The sequence below is a fragment of the Nuphar pumila genome, chromosome 9, assembly GCF_984573655.1.
Source record: "Nuphar pumila chromosome 9, dmNupPumi1.hap1.1, whole genome shotgun sequence".
Taxonomy (NCBI): Eukaryota; Viridiplantae; Streptophyta; class Magnoliopsida; order Nymphaeales; family Nymphaeaceae; genus Nuphar; species Nuphar pumila.
The window spans coordinates 117,710,295-117,726,549 of record NC_143257.1 but is presented as its reverse complement, the minus strand read 5'-3'; the positions used below and the strand labels follow the sequence as shown (position 1 = coordinate 117,726,549).

The 16,255-nt window shown below is 36.5% G+C and overlaps 1 protein-coding gene across 1 annotated transcript; it reads left to right on the top strand.

Annotated features, from left to right (window-relative positions):
* The first annotated feature begins 517 nt into the window (after positions 1–517).
* On the top strand, positions 518–13,128 carry LOC149829027 (AT-hook motif nuclear-localized protein 10-like). Its single transcript, XM_090017868.1, has 6 exons — positions 518–640; positions 772–1,937; positions 3,072–3,124; positions 8,660–8,791; positions 12,269–12,430; positions 12,617–13,128. The coding sequence occupies exons 2-6, from the start codon at positions 1,433–1,435 to the stop codon at positions 12,842–12,844; spliced, it is 1,080 nt and encodes a 359-aa protein (XP_089873994.1). The 5' UTR covers positions 518–640; positions 772–1,432; the 3' UTR covers positions 12,845–13,128.
* The last annotated feature ends 3,127 nt before the right edge of the window (positions 13,129–16,255 follow it).

The window sequence follows — 16,255 nt, the reverse complement described above, 5'->3', positions numbered from 1 at the left end:
CACATGTAGTTTGAGATCTTGATTTTCAAATTATCGTTAATAAAATAAAATAACGATAATTTCTGTAAGACCAACAGAATCGCCGTCCGGAGATGACGTCAGCGGATGATCCGATCCAAATTCCCGCTTGGCGATCCGAAAAGACTGACCCGCTCAGTAGCTTGTCTTCTCATCCATCTTTTTCCCCCTAACTAATAAATGAATAAATTAATTCGAAAAACGACGTCCCAAAAAATAATAAATTAAGAGAAATAAATAAAAAAAAGAAAAGAGGTGAGAAGGAAGGAAAGCCATTTTCGGGAAGGAAAAAAACAATTAAATAAAGAAAGTTCCAGGGAAGGCGCCGGGTTAACGCATTTATTTAATTATATTATTTATTTTTATTAAATTTTTTCGTACGAAAGCAATTTCGGCCTGCTTTTGCCCGCTTTTTAAAATAAAGAGAGAGAGAGAAAGAGCTAAAAAGACAGGAAAATAAAAAATTAAAAAAATTAAAAAATTTAAAAATTAAAAAAAGGGAAATACGGGAAAACTCCTTATTTTTTGTTGGTGCCTCTCTTCTCCTTACGCCTCTGCAAACTCTAAATTTGCTCTTTCCTCTCTCGCTGGGACGAATTTGGAATTTTGGTGTTTTTCTCAGGTAAGATCTTGAAGATTTTCTTCCCCCTTTTTTTTTGTTATTTTGTGTATTTTCCTGGAATTTAGTCTCGGTTTCCTGATTTTTTGTTTGGGAATTTAATCTGGAAATCGGTTTTTTTTCTCTTGGTGCAGGTGTGGAAATCAGGGTTCGAGTTTCTGGTTTTTGGGGTTTATTTAGGGTTAGGGTTTTTTCTGTGCTTTCCTTTTTGTTTCAGTTTTTTCTCTTTTTTTTTGGTACTCTTCGGAAATTCTGCGAAAGAAAAATCGCTCTTTTCTTCTTTATAACGCGGAATTTCGTAATTTTCTGTTTAGTATCGGTGGCTTTTCCCTCGATTTTTCTTGCTTCCGGAGCAAAATTTCCTCTTTTTTAGTGTTTTTGTGAGCAAAATTTCTGTTTTTTTAGGGGTTTAGCTCATTTCCCGTCTCCCTTTTTCTCTCTCAGTTTGCTTGGTGACACTGTTTTCTTCTTCTTACGCCCCTTCTTCTTCCTCATTTTCCTCACTAAGTTTTTTGAACCAAAAAGAGGAGAGAAAAATCTCATCTTAGGGTTTTCAAACCGGTCCAGAAATTTATTCTCCTTGTGAAGAAAAAGCATAAAAAAAGTCTGGGGTTTAGGGTTTTCTTCCCCTGAACAAGTTCAGCTTGGAACTTCGCTTTCTCTCTCTCTCTCTGGTCCAGAGCTCAACGAAGACGACCATTTTCTCTTCTTCATTCGTTCTTCGCCTGTTCTTTGTAGCGGAGGAAGAGGAGGGGGCTAGGGATTTAGGGTTTCAAGGAGGACTGAGAAGGATGAATGGAAGCGAGGGAACAGTCTCGATTGTCCGCGTCTGAGCACGGGATAATGGCTGGGAGGGAGTCGTCGCTCAACGTGAGCCTCCAGAAGGGTGGCGGCCCGGTATCGGCGCAGCCGATGGCGGCGGCGGTGCAGAACATGCGCCTGGCGTTCAGCTCGGACGGCACGGCCGTCTACAAGCCAGTGATCGCTGCGTCTCCGCCCTACCAGGCGGACGGCTCTGCGGCCATGATGCAGCAGCAGCAGCAGCAGCAGCAACAGCAGCAGCAGCAACAGCAACATCAGGGACTCGGGATGGTCATGGGGGGAGTGGGGCCGATCAAGAGGAAGCGGGGCCGGCCGAGGAAGTACGGGCCGGACGGCGCCGTGGCGCTTGCACTCACCCCCGTATCCGCCTCCTTGCCCGGCGGGTACTCTTCCTCCGCCACCCCGACGTCGCCCTCCGTCAAGAAGCCGAGGGGCCGCCCGCCTGGTTCGGGCAAGAAGCAGCAGCTCGCAGCTCTCGGTCCGTACTCTCTCTCTCTCTCTCAGTGTGTGCGTTGGTGGGTTCGTCTGGTTGTGGTTGGGTTTGGGGGTGTGGGTGGGCTCGGGCGTGGTGGTCACAGTGTGTTTTGTGGGGGATCGCCGTTGGGTTGTGCGTGTTGGTACTGTGGAAGCTTTTTGTGAGATAGTGTACTGGTACAGTAAAAGTTTCTAGGGGACAAGTATGGTGACTTGATAATGTTTTTTTTTTTTTTGAGAATATGGTGACTTGATAATGTTACATATATATTTTGAAATATTAATATAATAATCAATAATAATAAAATCTGGATTTTCTAGAATTTCTGATCAAATTGAAAAATGAGTTGAAATATATTTATCAGTGGATAAATAGGAAAAATGGTTTTTGTTTATAACAATTTTTGCTTCATCCTTCCACCCCTTTTCCCATGGAAAAGGTTTTATCTTTTGGTGTTCAATTGATTTTTCTATGTTAATTTATTTTGTTTTATTGTTCCTTTTTGTTTTGAAGAGTCTTTGTTGGTTTGTGAGAAGTTTTCATGAAAGGATTTTTGCCCAAATAAAACCTTTTGATTTATTTATTCTTTCTTTTTTTAGGGTAGTGGTTCTCTTTCTTGTTTATTTTTATATGATGTAGGGATTAGTCTGAGATTGCATAAATTTTCTGCTTTGACCTTGTCAATAGCGATACTGATCAGTAGCTATTTTTTGCTACAACATTTGAACAGAGGTTCTCGCAGAAGAGTTGTTCCACAGTAAGACATGGTAGAGCCATATAAAGATGTGTTGTGCTCTAAATGGTTGTCATTGTAGGTGGAACCATTCTGTGTAGCTTGATCACTTGTTTAATTTGTTGGTAAAAGTAGTGTTTTAAGTTTCAATTTTAAACGCCTTGGAATACTACTAAAGACACCATGAGATTTCAAAATTGCGCGATCCATGCGTAAGCATCTATCTTCGAGTGAATGACTTGACAGTTTTTTGAAGCCCAGTGGATGCTGTGTTAGAAGATTTCCTTTGTTCCTGTATCTTGTGAAGTTTGAGACACTGTTTGATCCTCTTTTTCTCAATACTTTTAGGTAATTAATTGCTGTGCAGTTCTTAGAGTTTAATTTTCTTCTTGAATGGACGACAGGATCTCCTGGAATCGGTTTTATGCCCCATGTCATTACGGTTAAAGCAGGAGAGGTTTGCACTCTCTGCCTCAAGTGACGAGTTATCTTTTGCATTGTTCCTGTATTGATAAGCCTTGGTTTCACTCTTATATTCATTTGTTAATCCTATGATATACTTGCACAAGAGTTTGTGAGTGGGCGCAACTGAGTATTTGTCTATTTGATGCGTCTTTTTAGGCTCAACTCGTCAAAAACACCCGTTGTCTGTGTGTGCTCTTTGTCAGTAATAAGTGAATTTTTTTTTGTTAAATGCAACAATCAACTTGTTTCTTGAGTCTGTATTTCAGATTTATCCAGTTCTCTTAATGACTTGTTTCTTTGGGGAGTACCGCTACGGCCTATGTTGCCTGGGTGCGGGTACGGAGGGTACGACACAGCAATTCCAAAAAATATAGGTACGGGGACACAGCTAAATATATATTGAAAAATATATATTATATATCTAAAATATACTGAAAATATCTATTATATATTTAAAATATATTATATATTGAAAATATAATACATAATATAATATAATATAGGACATGGCAAATGCCGTGTCCAGGTACCAGTACCCATGTCAACACGGGTACGGCATCCAAGGTGCTGTGTCGTGGTAACATACGCTATGGTACTGCCAATTTCCGGAGGTGCAAGTATGTAGGGATTCTGATGCAGGTTTGAACTGGATCCCATCCATATTGTTGGAAATGGCCAAACGTGATTCATATCTGAATCCGGTTCAGATCCACAAATTATGTAGTTTTTTTCTAATTTGATCCAGATTCTGAATGAGGTGATTATTTAGCTCTGGGTGCGTTAGAATCGGGTCTACACTCTACACTACCCATTTTAGTTTTTTCTATATAAAAACTGTTTCATTATATTTGGTGCTATAGAACTTCAGATGGGATCTGGATATGGAACACAATATGCGAATTGGTCAGGAACTGCATTCAGAATGGATCCAATTTGGTAAAAGCAATAGTGACAGCTCAAGCATGATGTGACCTGTATCCAATCCTACCAATTTCTACATTTTTGTGTGTTCTGATCATTTATTGAGCTTTCAAAATATGTGGATGTTCAAAAAAAGTTGTAAAATGCTTCAGTGGTAGCATACTGTTTCATAAAGTTCAAGTCCTAAAAATATAAAAGTTTCAAGTCTTTCCATGACTTCACACCTGATCAATTCTTTCTATTCAATCCTGCCAGTCGCATATCTTTCTGATGGATTATCATGGATCAAATGTTTTATTAACTGGAAAGCCTTTTCCCTCTCTCTCTCTCTCGGCAAGATGGAAATGAGAAAGCTTTCTCTTTTTCAACAATCATCTAAGTTTTTTTTAGGAATTAAGTAAATGCTGTGATCCATGTACTTATTGTATCTTTATTCTTGACTTATTTGTTGATTTGAAATATAGCAGCCACTATTCAATGCCCAGTTCTCTACAATTTTCTGTTGGCTGGTGATTCCCTGGAGCTTGGGAATTATGCGGTTCATGGAATTTTTAAGACATTTTAGTGTATGTTTGCATGCTGTTTTCTGGTGAAACATTGCAAAATGTTGTGGGGGACTTGACTGACTTTCTCACCAATAACAGATATTCGTGGTATCTTGATTTGTCACGATGAGTTCATAAAATGTGAACAATCTAAATAATATTACTGTAAATTCATTTGTTGTCTATGATCAATATATTGTGATGTTAACTTTATTTTTTGGTGTTTATTTGTTGTATATTTTAAATATTTTGTTCGTTTTTAGATATTTCATTTCTTTATATATATTAAATTTGTTGGGATTTTTTTAATGTTTCTCTGAAAGACAGTTAAAATCTCATGAGAATTGTGTTGCCAATAAAACTTGATAGTGATTTGTGACTGTGTTCGCACTTATCAGGATGTTACCATTGTGTGATTTATAGTATATTAGTTTGAATTAATATTTGATATATCCAATAAAAATCATTCCCTAGCTGCCTTTTTATAAGTTGCTTTGTATTACTGATGCACTTGATTCACTTTTAATGTCAAATTGATTTCTCTATTAATTTCATCTGTTTGCATATAATTGTGCATTTTGCATGTAATTTCTTGTTGTACTCTCTCCCAAAGTGATGTCTTATTATTTTGCTGAGAAAGCAGAGCCTAAACCAGGCGTGCAGTACACAGTGGCCCATCAACTTGCATTGTCCATCCATGCCACATAAACATGCACATGGGTATGGGACACGACATGAACAAACTTGTGTGTATTTCCACAACAGTAAAGCACTAGTGCCATCATAATCCATTATGATTAATAACTGGATTAGCTTGATTGAGCATTGATTGAAGAATTTTGAGAGGCAAATTTTCAAAATTTCAAAGTATAAAGCAACATTTTACTTGTTAAAAGTGATCTTTGGTTTGTTTCACCTGGTATGGGACTAATACCTAGAGATGGGTCTGAGTGAGGCTAGTTGGTCAAAGTATTAAAACCATCCTGAAAAAGGACATAGGTGTGAATGACTGTGCCCAACACACTAACAGTCCCTATCATGAGTTGCAAGGTGTATTGTGTTTGTGGTTGTCTGTGTCCAATGTGTTGAACATGTTTGTCATAGTCATTTATGGAGTCAACCTGCAAGTAAAATAAAAATGCAACAAATTCTGCATAGATATTGACATTCATATTTCACTTTCGCACCCACAACAAATATTCTTCTAGTGTATTTCACAAAATTTTCTTTTGTTAGCCATATAGTTCAAATCATAGTCACCTATATCGTTCAAGGTAATATCTCGGCGATGGTTTTTCTTGGAGAGATTTTCAAAAACTGGGTTTTTTTTGGGAAAATCTTGTGAGTTTTAAAAATTAAAAATATAAAAAATAGGTTTTGTGTCAATTTTTCTTGCAAAATATAAAGAAATAAGTTAGGAAAGTATTTAAAATACAAAAGAAACAAAAGAATGTCTTAAAATATATAACATAAGATTTTTTTTCATAAATATCGTGATAATATCGTGATATTTTCAAAATATCTCCGATATTGGTGACTATGGTTCAAATAAAATACATGCAAGTGAGCTCGAGCAAACTTGCACTTGCAAAAGAGGTTGTGGGTGCAGGAGCGGGCAGGTGCATGTATTCGTTTGTCGTGCATGCATGTGCACACATTGCTTTGTGGTCTTCTTTTGAATGCAAGGAAATTCTAAAGTAATTGATTTTAATTTTTGGTTGGCGATCTCATCATGTGATTACATATAAGCTGAAAATCTTTTTGTAATTTGAACTCCTGTGCCTATGAGAAGGTTCTCTTTCCAGATGCAAGTGGATGATTGAAAACAGAACCCTAAGCCTGCAAGAAGAATAGATGGATCTCTTTCTAGATATAAATGGATCATTGACCTGAACATGTGGACATTCATCCATTAAAGACCACATATTGTATGTGCCATCAAACATTTTCAAATGATAGACGTTGCTATTGCTTTGCAGTTATTTTTTGCCTGAAGGTGTTTTGATTTGGTTGCATAACTTGCAGGCTTTGCATGTTATATGAAGTTCTATGCTTCTATGTTTTGGATAGGTTCAAATTTTCCTTGAAGCGTTTACCAGACTTACTTTTGTTCACCATCGTCAGGTGCATGGTTGTCATGAGCGTATCTGAACCCTCCTGAATCTGAATTTCAAGATGTTGACAGAAAAATAGAGACCAGATATTATTCAGATTGATTATTGTTGGTTGGGTTTGGGCTTTGATTTTTGTCTTATATGTGGCCCAATCCAAGTATTTAAGTATGTAATTGTAAGGCAAGAACAGCACATTTTAGACCTTCTTGAATTACATGGGTTGGATATGGGGTCCCATTTTCTCGATCTGACCTGACCCGAAACCGTCTTGCTATTTGGTTGGATAAGAATGCACCCTAATGGTTCCAATGTCCAACCTATTGACAGTCCTAGCCAGGTTTCTTGTGGTTGGATGGTGAAAGTCTGGCCAGAACAGCTAGAAAGGCATATAGCATACAATTTCAAGTTTATGTGCTCTTGTCTTTAGTTAAAACTTTTCAGGTACCTTTCAATTGCTTATTCTGTTTGTCCCAAACCGAAGCCCTTTACATGCTATTTGGGTTGATAAGGGTGCGCTCTAATGGGTCTAATATCTGATCTGTTGACAGCCTCAGCCAGGTTTCTTGTGGTTGGACAGTGAAAGTCTGGCCAGAACTGGCAGGAGGGTGTATAGCATACAATTTCAAGTTTATTTGTACTGGTCCTTGGTTAAACTTTTCAGGTACTGTTCAATATCTTTCTTTGTAGTAGTCAGTGATGTCCATCATTCGAAGACATAATGGACCTAATAGCATTTGTAGCGTATACCTACTAAATGTATTGTAGTGTCTAAGTGATTCATGCATCATAATGCCTTTGGCTAAGCATATACCCTTTTTGCTAAACTCTTCAGGTATCATGTCTCTCTCTCTCTCTCTCTCTCTGTATCCTGTGCAAATGCATTGGTTTATACATATTTATGCATGTATGTATATTCTTCCATAATTGAACCTGAAGAGTTGACCATGATTTATCTGATGCATGCATAATATCATTAAAAACAGGGATATGTGACTTTTACTTGTTATTGGCATTGAATCTGAAAAGGTATCTAGAAGTATGAATTTTATATATTTGCACGCTGTGAGGTAATGAACCATGGCATATATCCTATATTTTAAGCACAAATTCCATGGGGGATTTGAAAAACCACTATCTACTTGAAAGTCTCTATAATTTACCCTTTTTCAACACGTTTCTTTATATAAAGTTTGTATTTTATTTTTATTTTTCACGGATGTTTAATATTTCTCATGACATGGAGTGTGAATCAAACCCTAAGAATATTATGGCATAAACTTTTTTTGTTACTGTATTTCCTTTTTAATCTTAAAATTTAGCAAGTTTGGTTACTGGTGTTCTTAATTTTCTTGAGCCACATCTAGGACACAAAAGATAAGTCTTGATAGTTCAATGCTGCCCAATGGGCATTGGCAAAAAAAAGTTTTCCCCCATGAGCTATTTACAGGTTTAACCCTGAAGATTGTGCAAATGGCAGCATGAAATGATGGATAATTTTGCATTTGGTTCAATCTGTTCAACACAAACTCTGTGAAATACATCTATGATAGCTTTCTAGTCGTTGGAATTAATTGAATATGCTATTCTGAGTCTGACATGTTTATTGCTTGTTATGAGGATTCATATAGTACATGGTTAGTTTATCCTTTGCTGCTCAGAATATGCCATTAATATCAGAAGGCAGACATGCAAAACTGAAAAACAAGAGTTTCATAGCAACAAAGTGGTGAAAAATCTGATGCTTTTTTACCACAGACGTGATTTTGTTCTGTAGCATATGCTTTTACCATGCTTCTTCTAGGTCTTCTGTATTTTGCATTTAATTGTAGTGTCCATATATCAGATATTGTCTTAGTCGTATTACAAACTAATTCCATTAGATGCTTTGTAATCCAGAATTTGATAACCTCTTGACTTGCTACCATATTGTGAATCTTGTTTGTTTAGGATGTTGCTTCGAAGATAATGTCATTTTCGCAACAAGGACCAAGGGCTGTATGCATTCTTTCAGCAAATGGAGCTATTTCTAATGTGACCCTTCGTCAAGCAGCCACATCTGGTGGTACTGTTACATATGAGGTTTGTGAAAATATAGTATAGCTTACCAAACACTACTCTCTCTCTCTCTGTTTTATCTATAGTACAGAACCTATGTCACCTGGGTACGGGTACAGGTATGGTGGGTACCACATGGCAATTCCAAAAAAATGTGGGTACGGGGACATGGCTATATATATATATTAAATATCACATAAATACAAAATAAACTGAATATAATCTAAATATACATGCTATATCTAAAATATATATTATATACTGAAAATATAATTATAAATTTATAAATTATAAATTATAAATTAAATACAAACTTGTTTGTATGGAGGGTAAAATGGCATGTCCGGGTGTCGATGCGTGTCAACACGGGGATATGCATGTCGACACGGGTATAGAGGAAAAAATGGAGTGTCCGGGTACCATAGTAACAGAACCCATGCAATGCACATGAATGCAAGTTATAAACACATGCATACATAGATATCTTAGGCTAATTTTCTTCCTTTAAATTTAGCTGTTTGGGTCTACTGCTAGGTTGGATTTGCAACTAGATCCACCATGATCTAGTCCATACTCCACGTGTTTCACCACTCTTACTTTGATAGGCATGCAAACAGATCAGATTTGGGCTGGATGTGTAGCGTAATTGGATCCAAGTTGTAGTTGGAAAGAGATGATCATGTGATGGAAGTGTTGACTGCAAGTGAATAATAAGAGTGTGTGCAGGAAACGGAAGGTCCTCAGGTTGTAGTTGGAAGCGGATGATCAAGTGATGGAAGGGTTTAAGCTTGCTATGTTTGTGGGAGAAATTGGTGTGATTGAGCTGGATCAGTTTTAGTTTGTGATACGGTTCAATTTTATTATTCTAAAATGGTAGCATAATTCAAAACTGATTAAATTGTGAATCATCAAGTGTTCCAAAGCTTACGGTGTTTTTGCTGTTTGTTGAAAGACTAAGGAGTTCCTGTGAAAGATTAATTCTCACTCGCTTTCTCTTTATGTTGCTCTTATATTTTTTTTATGGTACATGGAAAGATTTTTTAACTGAATGACCTCACAGTGGAAAGATTTTTTAACTGAATGACCTCACAGTGTTTTCCTCTTAATTTCCTAAAGATTGAAGTTTTTAAATTCTAGGTTGGTTTTATTTATACATGACTAATACTTCAAATGAACAAGCATGACAATAAAATTCAAAATAATCAGCAGTTTTATAACTTGAAGTGGGTAAGTTCCTGATCTTCCACTCTAACCCCTTGTGAGTGTAGAGCAGTTTTCCGCCTCAGTGACCCTTGAGATCTTGCAGAACTGATACATTCTACCAACTCTATCCTGCTTGTGTTGCAAGAAAACTGTAGTTGAGTGCATCTTTTCAAATCGTGAAGATTTAAAAAAATCAGTTGTGACATTCTGATTCCACTTTTATATATGCTTTTCTTTCTCACCATCTTTTTTATTCGTATTCCTGGCAATGTTAATTTTCTTTCTTTTCATCAAAAGATGTAGGCCTCGTGCATGTATCTTCAACTTTTTAAACCCATTTCATCACTTGCTCATTTGTATTCCAAATAGCCAAGTGCTGAATTTTATCTACTTTTATCTGTTTTATTCACTATCCATGTTTCTGTTTTGTTCTCGAAAGGAAATATGGGCTCTTTTAGTAAAGTTCTAGAAATTGTGTTGAGACCTCATGAATGGGTGAACTGTTAATTGAACTTGTAAATTAGGAATTAGAGAGTTTCACAAGTATGGGCCAATGCCAGTGGATGTCCCACCTGAGATCTTGAGTTTCCTGTTGGTGAATGCCATTGCTCCTATAATCTGAGCGTTTTTTATCATTGCCATGGTGAGATTCAGTGAAACATGTTGGAAATTGCAAACTGCCTACTTGTTCAGGAATTAAAATGAGAAATGGGAAGTGGGGCATCTGGTCAATGTCTGCCTAGTTATAGTAACTGGAAGTGGAAGTTGGAATGATGTGCATCTGAAAGTAACACCATTAAAGATTCCAAGGGATTTAAGTATGGGAAGCAATCTAAAAGTGGCGAGAAATCATAACTTAGAGAGCTTCCATCTGCGGAAGCAAGTGTTAGAAAATATGTTGTAACAGGTGAAAGCATAACCATAAGTTATGTTGCTACATCAGTTTATTATTAAAAAAAAACTTTTATGATATCAAAGCAAGCTGCAAGTTGCTTTTCTCAACTAGGGGCAATCTAGCTGCTTCCTTTATGCAAAACATGAATCCAGTTATTGAAATTCACGATCCCAGTTACTGATCAAACATTCTTTCCCTCATATGTATGCTTCCCAGATGCATCCCTGATGCTTCCAAAAGAGTTTCCTAAGCATAATTCCCACTAAGATCTAGAGCTCCGAGGGACCATGGTTCGCCCAGTTCTCTGGTTTCAACTTGGAGTGGATGTGGAACACCCCAATTTCCTTTGATGCTTTGGTCTGAAATCCAGCCCAACCTATTGCCAAGGGACTCGTAGTGGTGTTGAAGTATTTCCAAGGTCTCTTCTATTCCTAATATGAACCTGATGGTGAAGATATGCTTTTTTTGGGTCTTGCATTGATGTTTATTTAAATATATTTTGATAGAAATTTGTTCATTAAAAAAAATATTCTCATCCATCCAAAACTATTATTTTGATAAAATGTTGTGGTATTCCTTAGAGATCACATTATCCTGTTCATAGTGGAAATATTGTGGGGTGGATAACTAATATATCAGAAGCATTCGGGTAAAGCTGCATTTGGCTTTTCAAAATTCAAGGGATTTTGCGACTTAATCTAAGGCATTTTAAGACAAAGTTTACTGAGACGCTTCCATTCAAATAAAATGAAAAGGTGATTTATCCTTCATTCTTGGTGTTCTTGCCTATTTTTTTCTGTCTTATAATCTTTTATTCAAGGGATAAACTTGAATATTCTACTTGACAATGGGAAGGGGGAATATGCCACCAATTTTATACAAATCATTTATAAAATCATCTAGACCGTTGGATGAGATTCAATTTGACGGTTTAGTTTAACATTTTAAATTCGAACTCTCATAAATGGTGGCTATAAATTGCCATGAATGGGGGTATCTCATAAATGATATTAAATTAGATAGTTTTTTCATAAGGGTTTGAATTTTAAATTATATCTGAACTGTCTGGATGATGTCATAGATGTTCAAATGGATGTGATTGCATACACACACATAAACGTGTTAATTGTATTTTAAAAAGCTTTAACATTTTCCCATGAAAAACCTCTTGTTTTTTATTCCTCTCAAGAAAAATCTTGCTCATATTGTCATGGGAGTGGTATCTCTCTCTCTCTCTGTGGTGTGTGTGTGTGTGTGTGAGAGAGAGAGAGAGAGAGAGAGAGAGAGAGCACGTGCTCTCATGCACAAAGGTTCATTTTCTTATGTTGCCGACTTTGGAGGGCCAATAATGCTTAGTTTTAGAAAAAATTTCTTAGCTCGACTGGTAATCAATGTTTATGCAGGGAAGGTTTGAGATTCTCTCTCTTTCTGGTTCCTTTCTATTTTCTGAGATTGGTGGACAACGCAGCCGAACTGGTGGATTAAGCGTATCTCTTGCTGGACCTGATGGTCGAGTACTAGGGGGAGGAGTGGCTGGGCTATTAATGGCGGCATCCCCTGTGCAGGTTTTCCTCGTGACCTCTCTCTCTCTCTTTCTCACTCACTCTCACTCTTTCACACACGTTGGAAAAGCTTATTTGGGAGGAGTTTTTTGGATGTTTCTGTGTGTGGCATCATATAAATCGGCAATTCTACAGCATCTCAAAATAGTTGAGATTAAAATGCTTGAAGCATTTAGGTGTTTTCCACAGGTGGTCGTTGGCAGCTTCATTGCAGAAGGAAGGAAGTCTGAACCCAAAGCATCAGATCTTTCTGGCCCCACAAAAATATCCTCAGGTGGTGCCACAGCTGCTGGTAGTCCACCTTCAAGAGGAACATTGAGTGAGTCGTCTGGTGGTGGCCCAGGTAGCCCACTGAATCAAAGCACTGGTGCCTGCAATAACTCTCAACAAGGAATGCCCAACATGCCGTGGAAGTAGTCATGTGGTGCTAGTCATGTCATCTTTCTCTTTGTTCGTGTATTTTATAAGCAGGGTTAGAATTAGGATCCGCTTTATCCTTGGTGCTTCTATATCTCTGCCTAAAAGACATATCTCTATAACTTATGTACAAATTTGTCTGAGCCTAAGGTGCAGAGCCTTTTTCAGTCATCTTCCTACTTGCTCAGGCAGTTCAAAGACTAGGTTTCTTTTTTGTTTTACTTCAATCTGAATCAGAGGTTCAACCATATCTTTTTACGATAGCTATGTCTGTGCATCCTCCCTCTCTCTCTCTCTATATATATGTCACATTTATCATCATAGATGTGATCTATATGTTTTATTTAGAAATTTGGCTTTTGAATTGATGCAATCCAATCTGTATACAGTTATTTTTGGCAATCCAAAAGTTGATGGCTATGAACTCAAATTTTCTCGGTTATAAAAAGTCATGTTTTTTTATCCAAAAAAACATGTCCGAAGAGCCGCTAAATGGACCATGTTGAGCACATTTATGAAGTTACATTGAATTAAAACTTGCATTGTGATAGTCCAAATAGATTGCAAGTACAATCAATTGTAGCATATATATATATATATATATATATATATATATATCGAGTGCATGAAGGCCGAACGTGCACCACACACAAAAAAGCTTTTTTAGCAGCTGAAGACCTTTTTTGCTACTCAGGTTTTTAGCGGCAGTCAAGGCTGCAAAAAATCTTTTACAGTGGCAAACAAATTTGTACCACTGTGCAATCAGTGATGCAAAATCGTCCAATTATGTCAAACAAAATGTTATGTTGATACGGGTTTCTCTCTCTCTCTCTCTATATATATATATATATATATACACACACGTGTGTGAACTGAAAATATGTAAACTAAACTGTGAACTGAGATTTTTATGAGTTTTGTTTTTGTTTTTTTAAATTTCACTGCAGGGATGAGATCTACATGCTTGGTTTTATGGAAACTGACTCTTGGATCATCGGATTGCAATTCATTAGCAAGAATTTTTAAGGATTGAATATCAGTAGCTTATAATTTTCATAAATATTCAAGCTTCCAAAGATTAGGTTTTCTTGAAAACACACTACCAATAGTTGATTCCCAATAAATGGAACATGCTAAACACATTTGCAAGGTCTGATTTACAAAAAGTGTCGTGAATGCCCAGTTCACTCTAGTTGGCATATTTTCAGTTAACATATTATAGTGGTTAACTCTCTCTCTCTCTCTCTCTCTCTCTCTCTCTCTCTATATATATATATATATATATATATATATATATATATATATATATATATATATATATATATATATATGAGTGTGTTAAATGAGTTTTTCAGGTTTATTTTATTTTATTTTTAAATTCTGACCATCCAGATGTGACCTGTGTACTTGATTTTATAGGTATCAACTCTTGAAGTGTTAGATTCCAACACATGGGTGGACTTTTATAAAATTAGAAATATCAATGGTCCAAAATCTTTATAAAATTTTGAAGCTCCAAATATCATTTTTTTCATCCAAAACACATGATCCAGGTGTGAATTTCTCATAAATCGAACATTCCCAACACATTTATGGGGGTAGAATCTGCGAAAAAATACCTAACAGATCAGTTTTGTACCTACCCATTTCTCTCTCTCTCTCTCTATATATATATATATATTTGTGCATGTAAAGTTTTTTTGCTTAATCCAAACCTATAGATGTGTTTATCATTACTTATTTATTAAAATCCATACTTTGAATCAAATCAATTTAATAATGATTTTTATTTTTTAGTTAAAGTTTTTGTGCAATATATACAGTTGATTCTTTCATTGAGCTAAAAACACATCTAAATATAAAAAATGATTAAACTAAGACATGTTTCTACTAAATAAAGCGGTAGGGATCACATCTATCAGTTGATATTAAAAAAAACACATGCAAATATATTTTTAAAAAAGGTTTAATACGGCCAGAAAGGTACACATCTCTATACATATAGTTAATAGTTGGTGTTGTTGAAGGCACCAAATTTTTGTAGAACTATTCAACTGAAAATCATAAATTCAAGCTTTATAAACTCAATCACACCATAGAGATTATAGATATGATCAGGAAGGTTTGTTGGCTAATGATCAAACCTTGGATGGCTAATTTTTGAAGCCCTTAAAAAACCTACTTATGTATCACAATCATATGATTCAAAACTCATTTCTCACTAAATATTGTAGATTACATTGATAAGATTTAATTTCTAAAAAAAAAATAGAACCTATGATTTTCAATTCAATAGTTCGTGCCTTCAGTAGCACCAAATATTAAACCATATTTTTTCATGGTCTGACATACCATGCATCGAGTTACAAATCAAGGGTGTGAGCGTTGTTTAATGAATCCGGTCCAATAGATGCACTTAGCATGGTTTGTTAGAGATTTCATCTTGGATTGTGTCGTTTGGACACAAACATTTGCTCAGTGGATCTGGGCGAGTTCAGACCAGAATATGACTGAAGCTACCATAAAAAAAAACCATACTCAGGTCCGATAAGGATTATATAAATGAGACCAGGTCCGTACCTGGTAAATAAATTTTAATTTTTTCTACATTGAAAATTTGCAGATCTTAATCAGAACTTGGGTTGGAGTTGCGTCTGGTATGTATTTTCACAAGTTAAACCCAGCTCCATATACCAATTGAACACCTGAATTTTTAAACAGACCTCTTTCATTACCAAACCTAGATGGTATCCAATCGCTACATGTTGAGATTGGTTGGCAATTTCCTTAAGGGCATGTTTGAAAGCGAGAAAGATGTACGAAAAGTGATGCAAAATGAAAAACCCGTACGGATTTTTTGACCCTTCCAAATGAGAGAGACTTTTTCACCGAGAGAGTATTTATAAAAAGTACACATTTTGATAGAAAGCTTTCCTCCGTGGAAGAGGTCCAAGAATGTTTCCTACCAAGAAAAAAATTATTTTTACACCTCCACCACCTACACTACAAGAAAAACTTTAATTAGCGACAGACGTTTACGACAAAAATAGCCCGTCTCCAATTTGTGACGGATTAGCTAGAGAAAACTATCCGTTGCTAACATTTGCGTAATTAGCGACGAAAAACTTTCGTCGCTACTTGGCGACAAATTAGCGATGGAAAAATTCTGTCTCAAATTCCTTCACACTTTAGTGACGGATCATCGACAAAAATTTTTCATTGCTACTCCATCACCAAGTAGCGACGAAATTGTTCCATCGCTAATTTCCTCCGTAAAACCCTAATGGGAGTCCCTTTTCCCTTTCTGTTTCATCTGTCGCCCACCCACCGCCCGTCGCCCGACGACCTCCTCTCTCATTTCCTCTCCCGTTCTCTCTCTCATTGCTCCCCCTCTGTGTTTTCCGATGAACC

Excerpts from the sequence above, each read along its gene's own strand:
- LOC149829027 (XM_090017868.1), top strand. The coding sequence starts at position 1,433 with ATGGAAGCGAGGGAACAGTCTCGATTGTCCGCGTCTGAGCACGGGATA. Across the intron at positions 1,938-3,071 it reads GCAGCAGCTCGCAGCTCTCG|GATCTCCTGGAATCGGTTTT; the intron begins GTCCGTACTCTC and ends AATGGACGACAG. Across the intron at positions 3,125-8,659 it reads TTACGGTTAAAGCAGGAGAG|GATGTTGCTTCGAAGATAAT; the intron begins GTTTGCACTCTC and ends TTGTTTGTTTAG.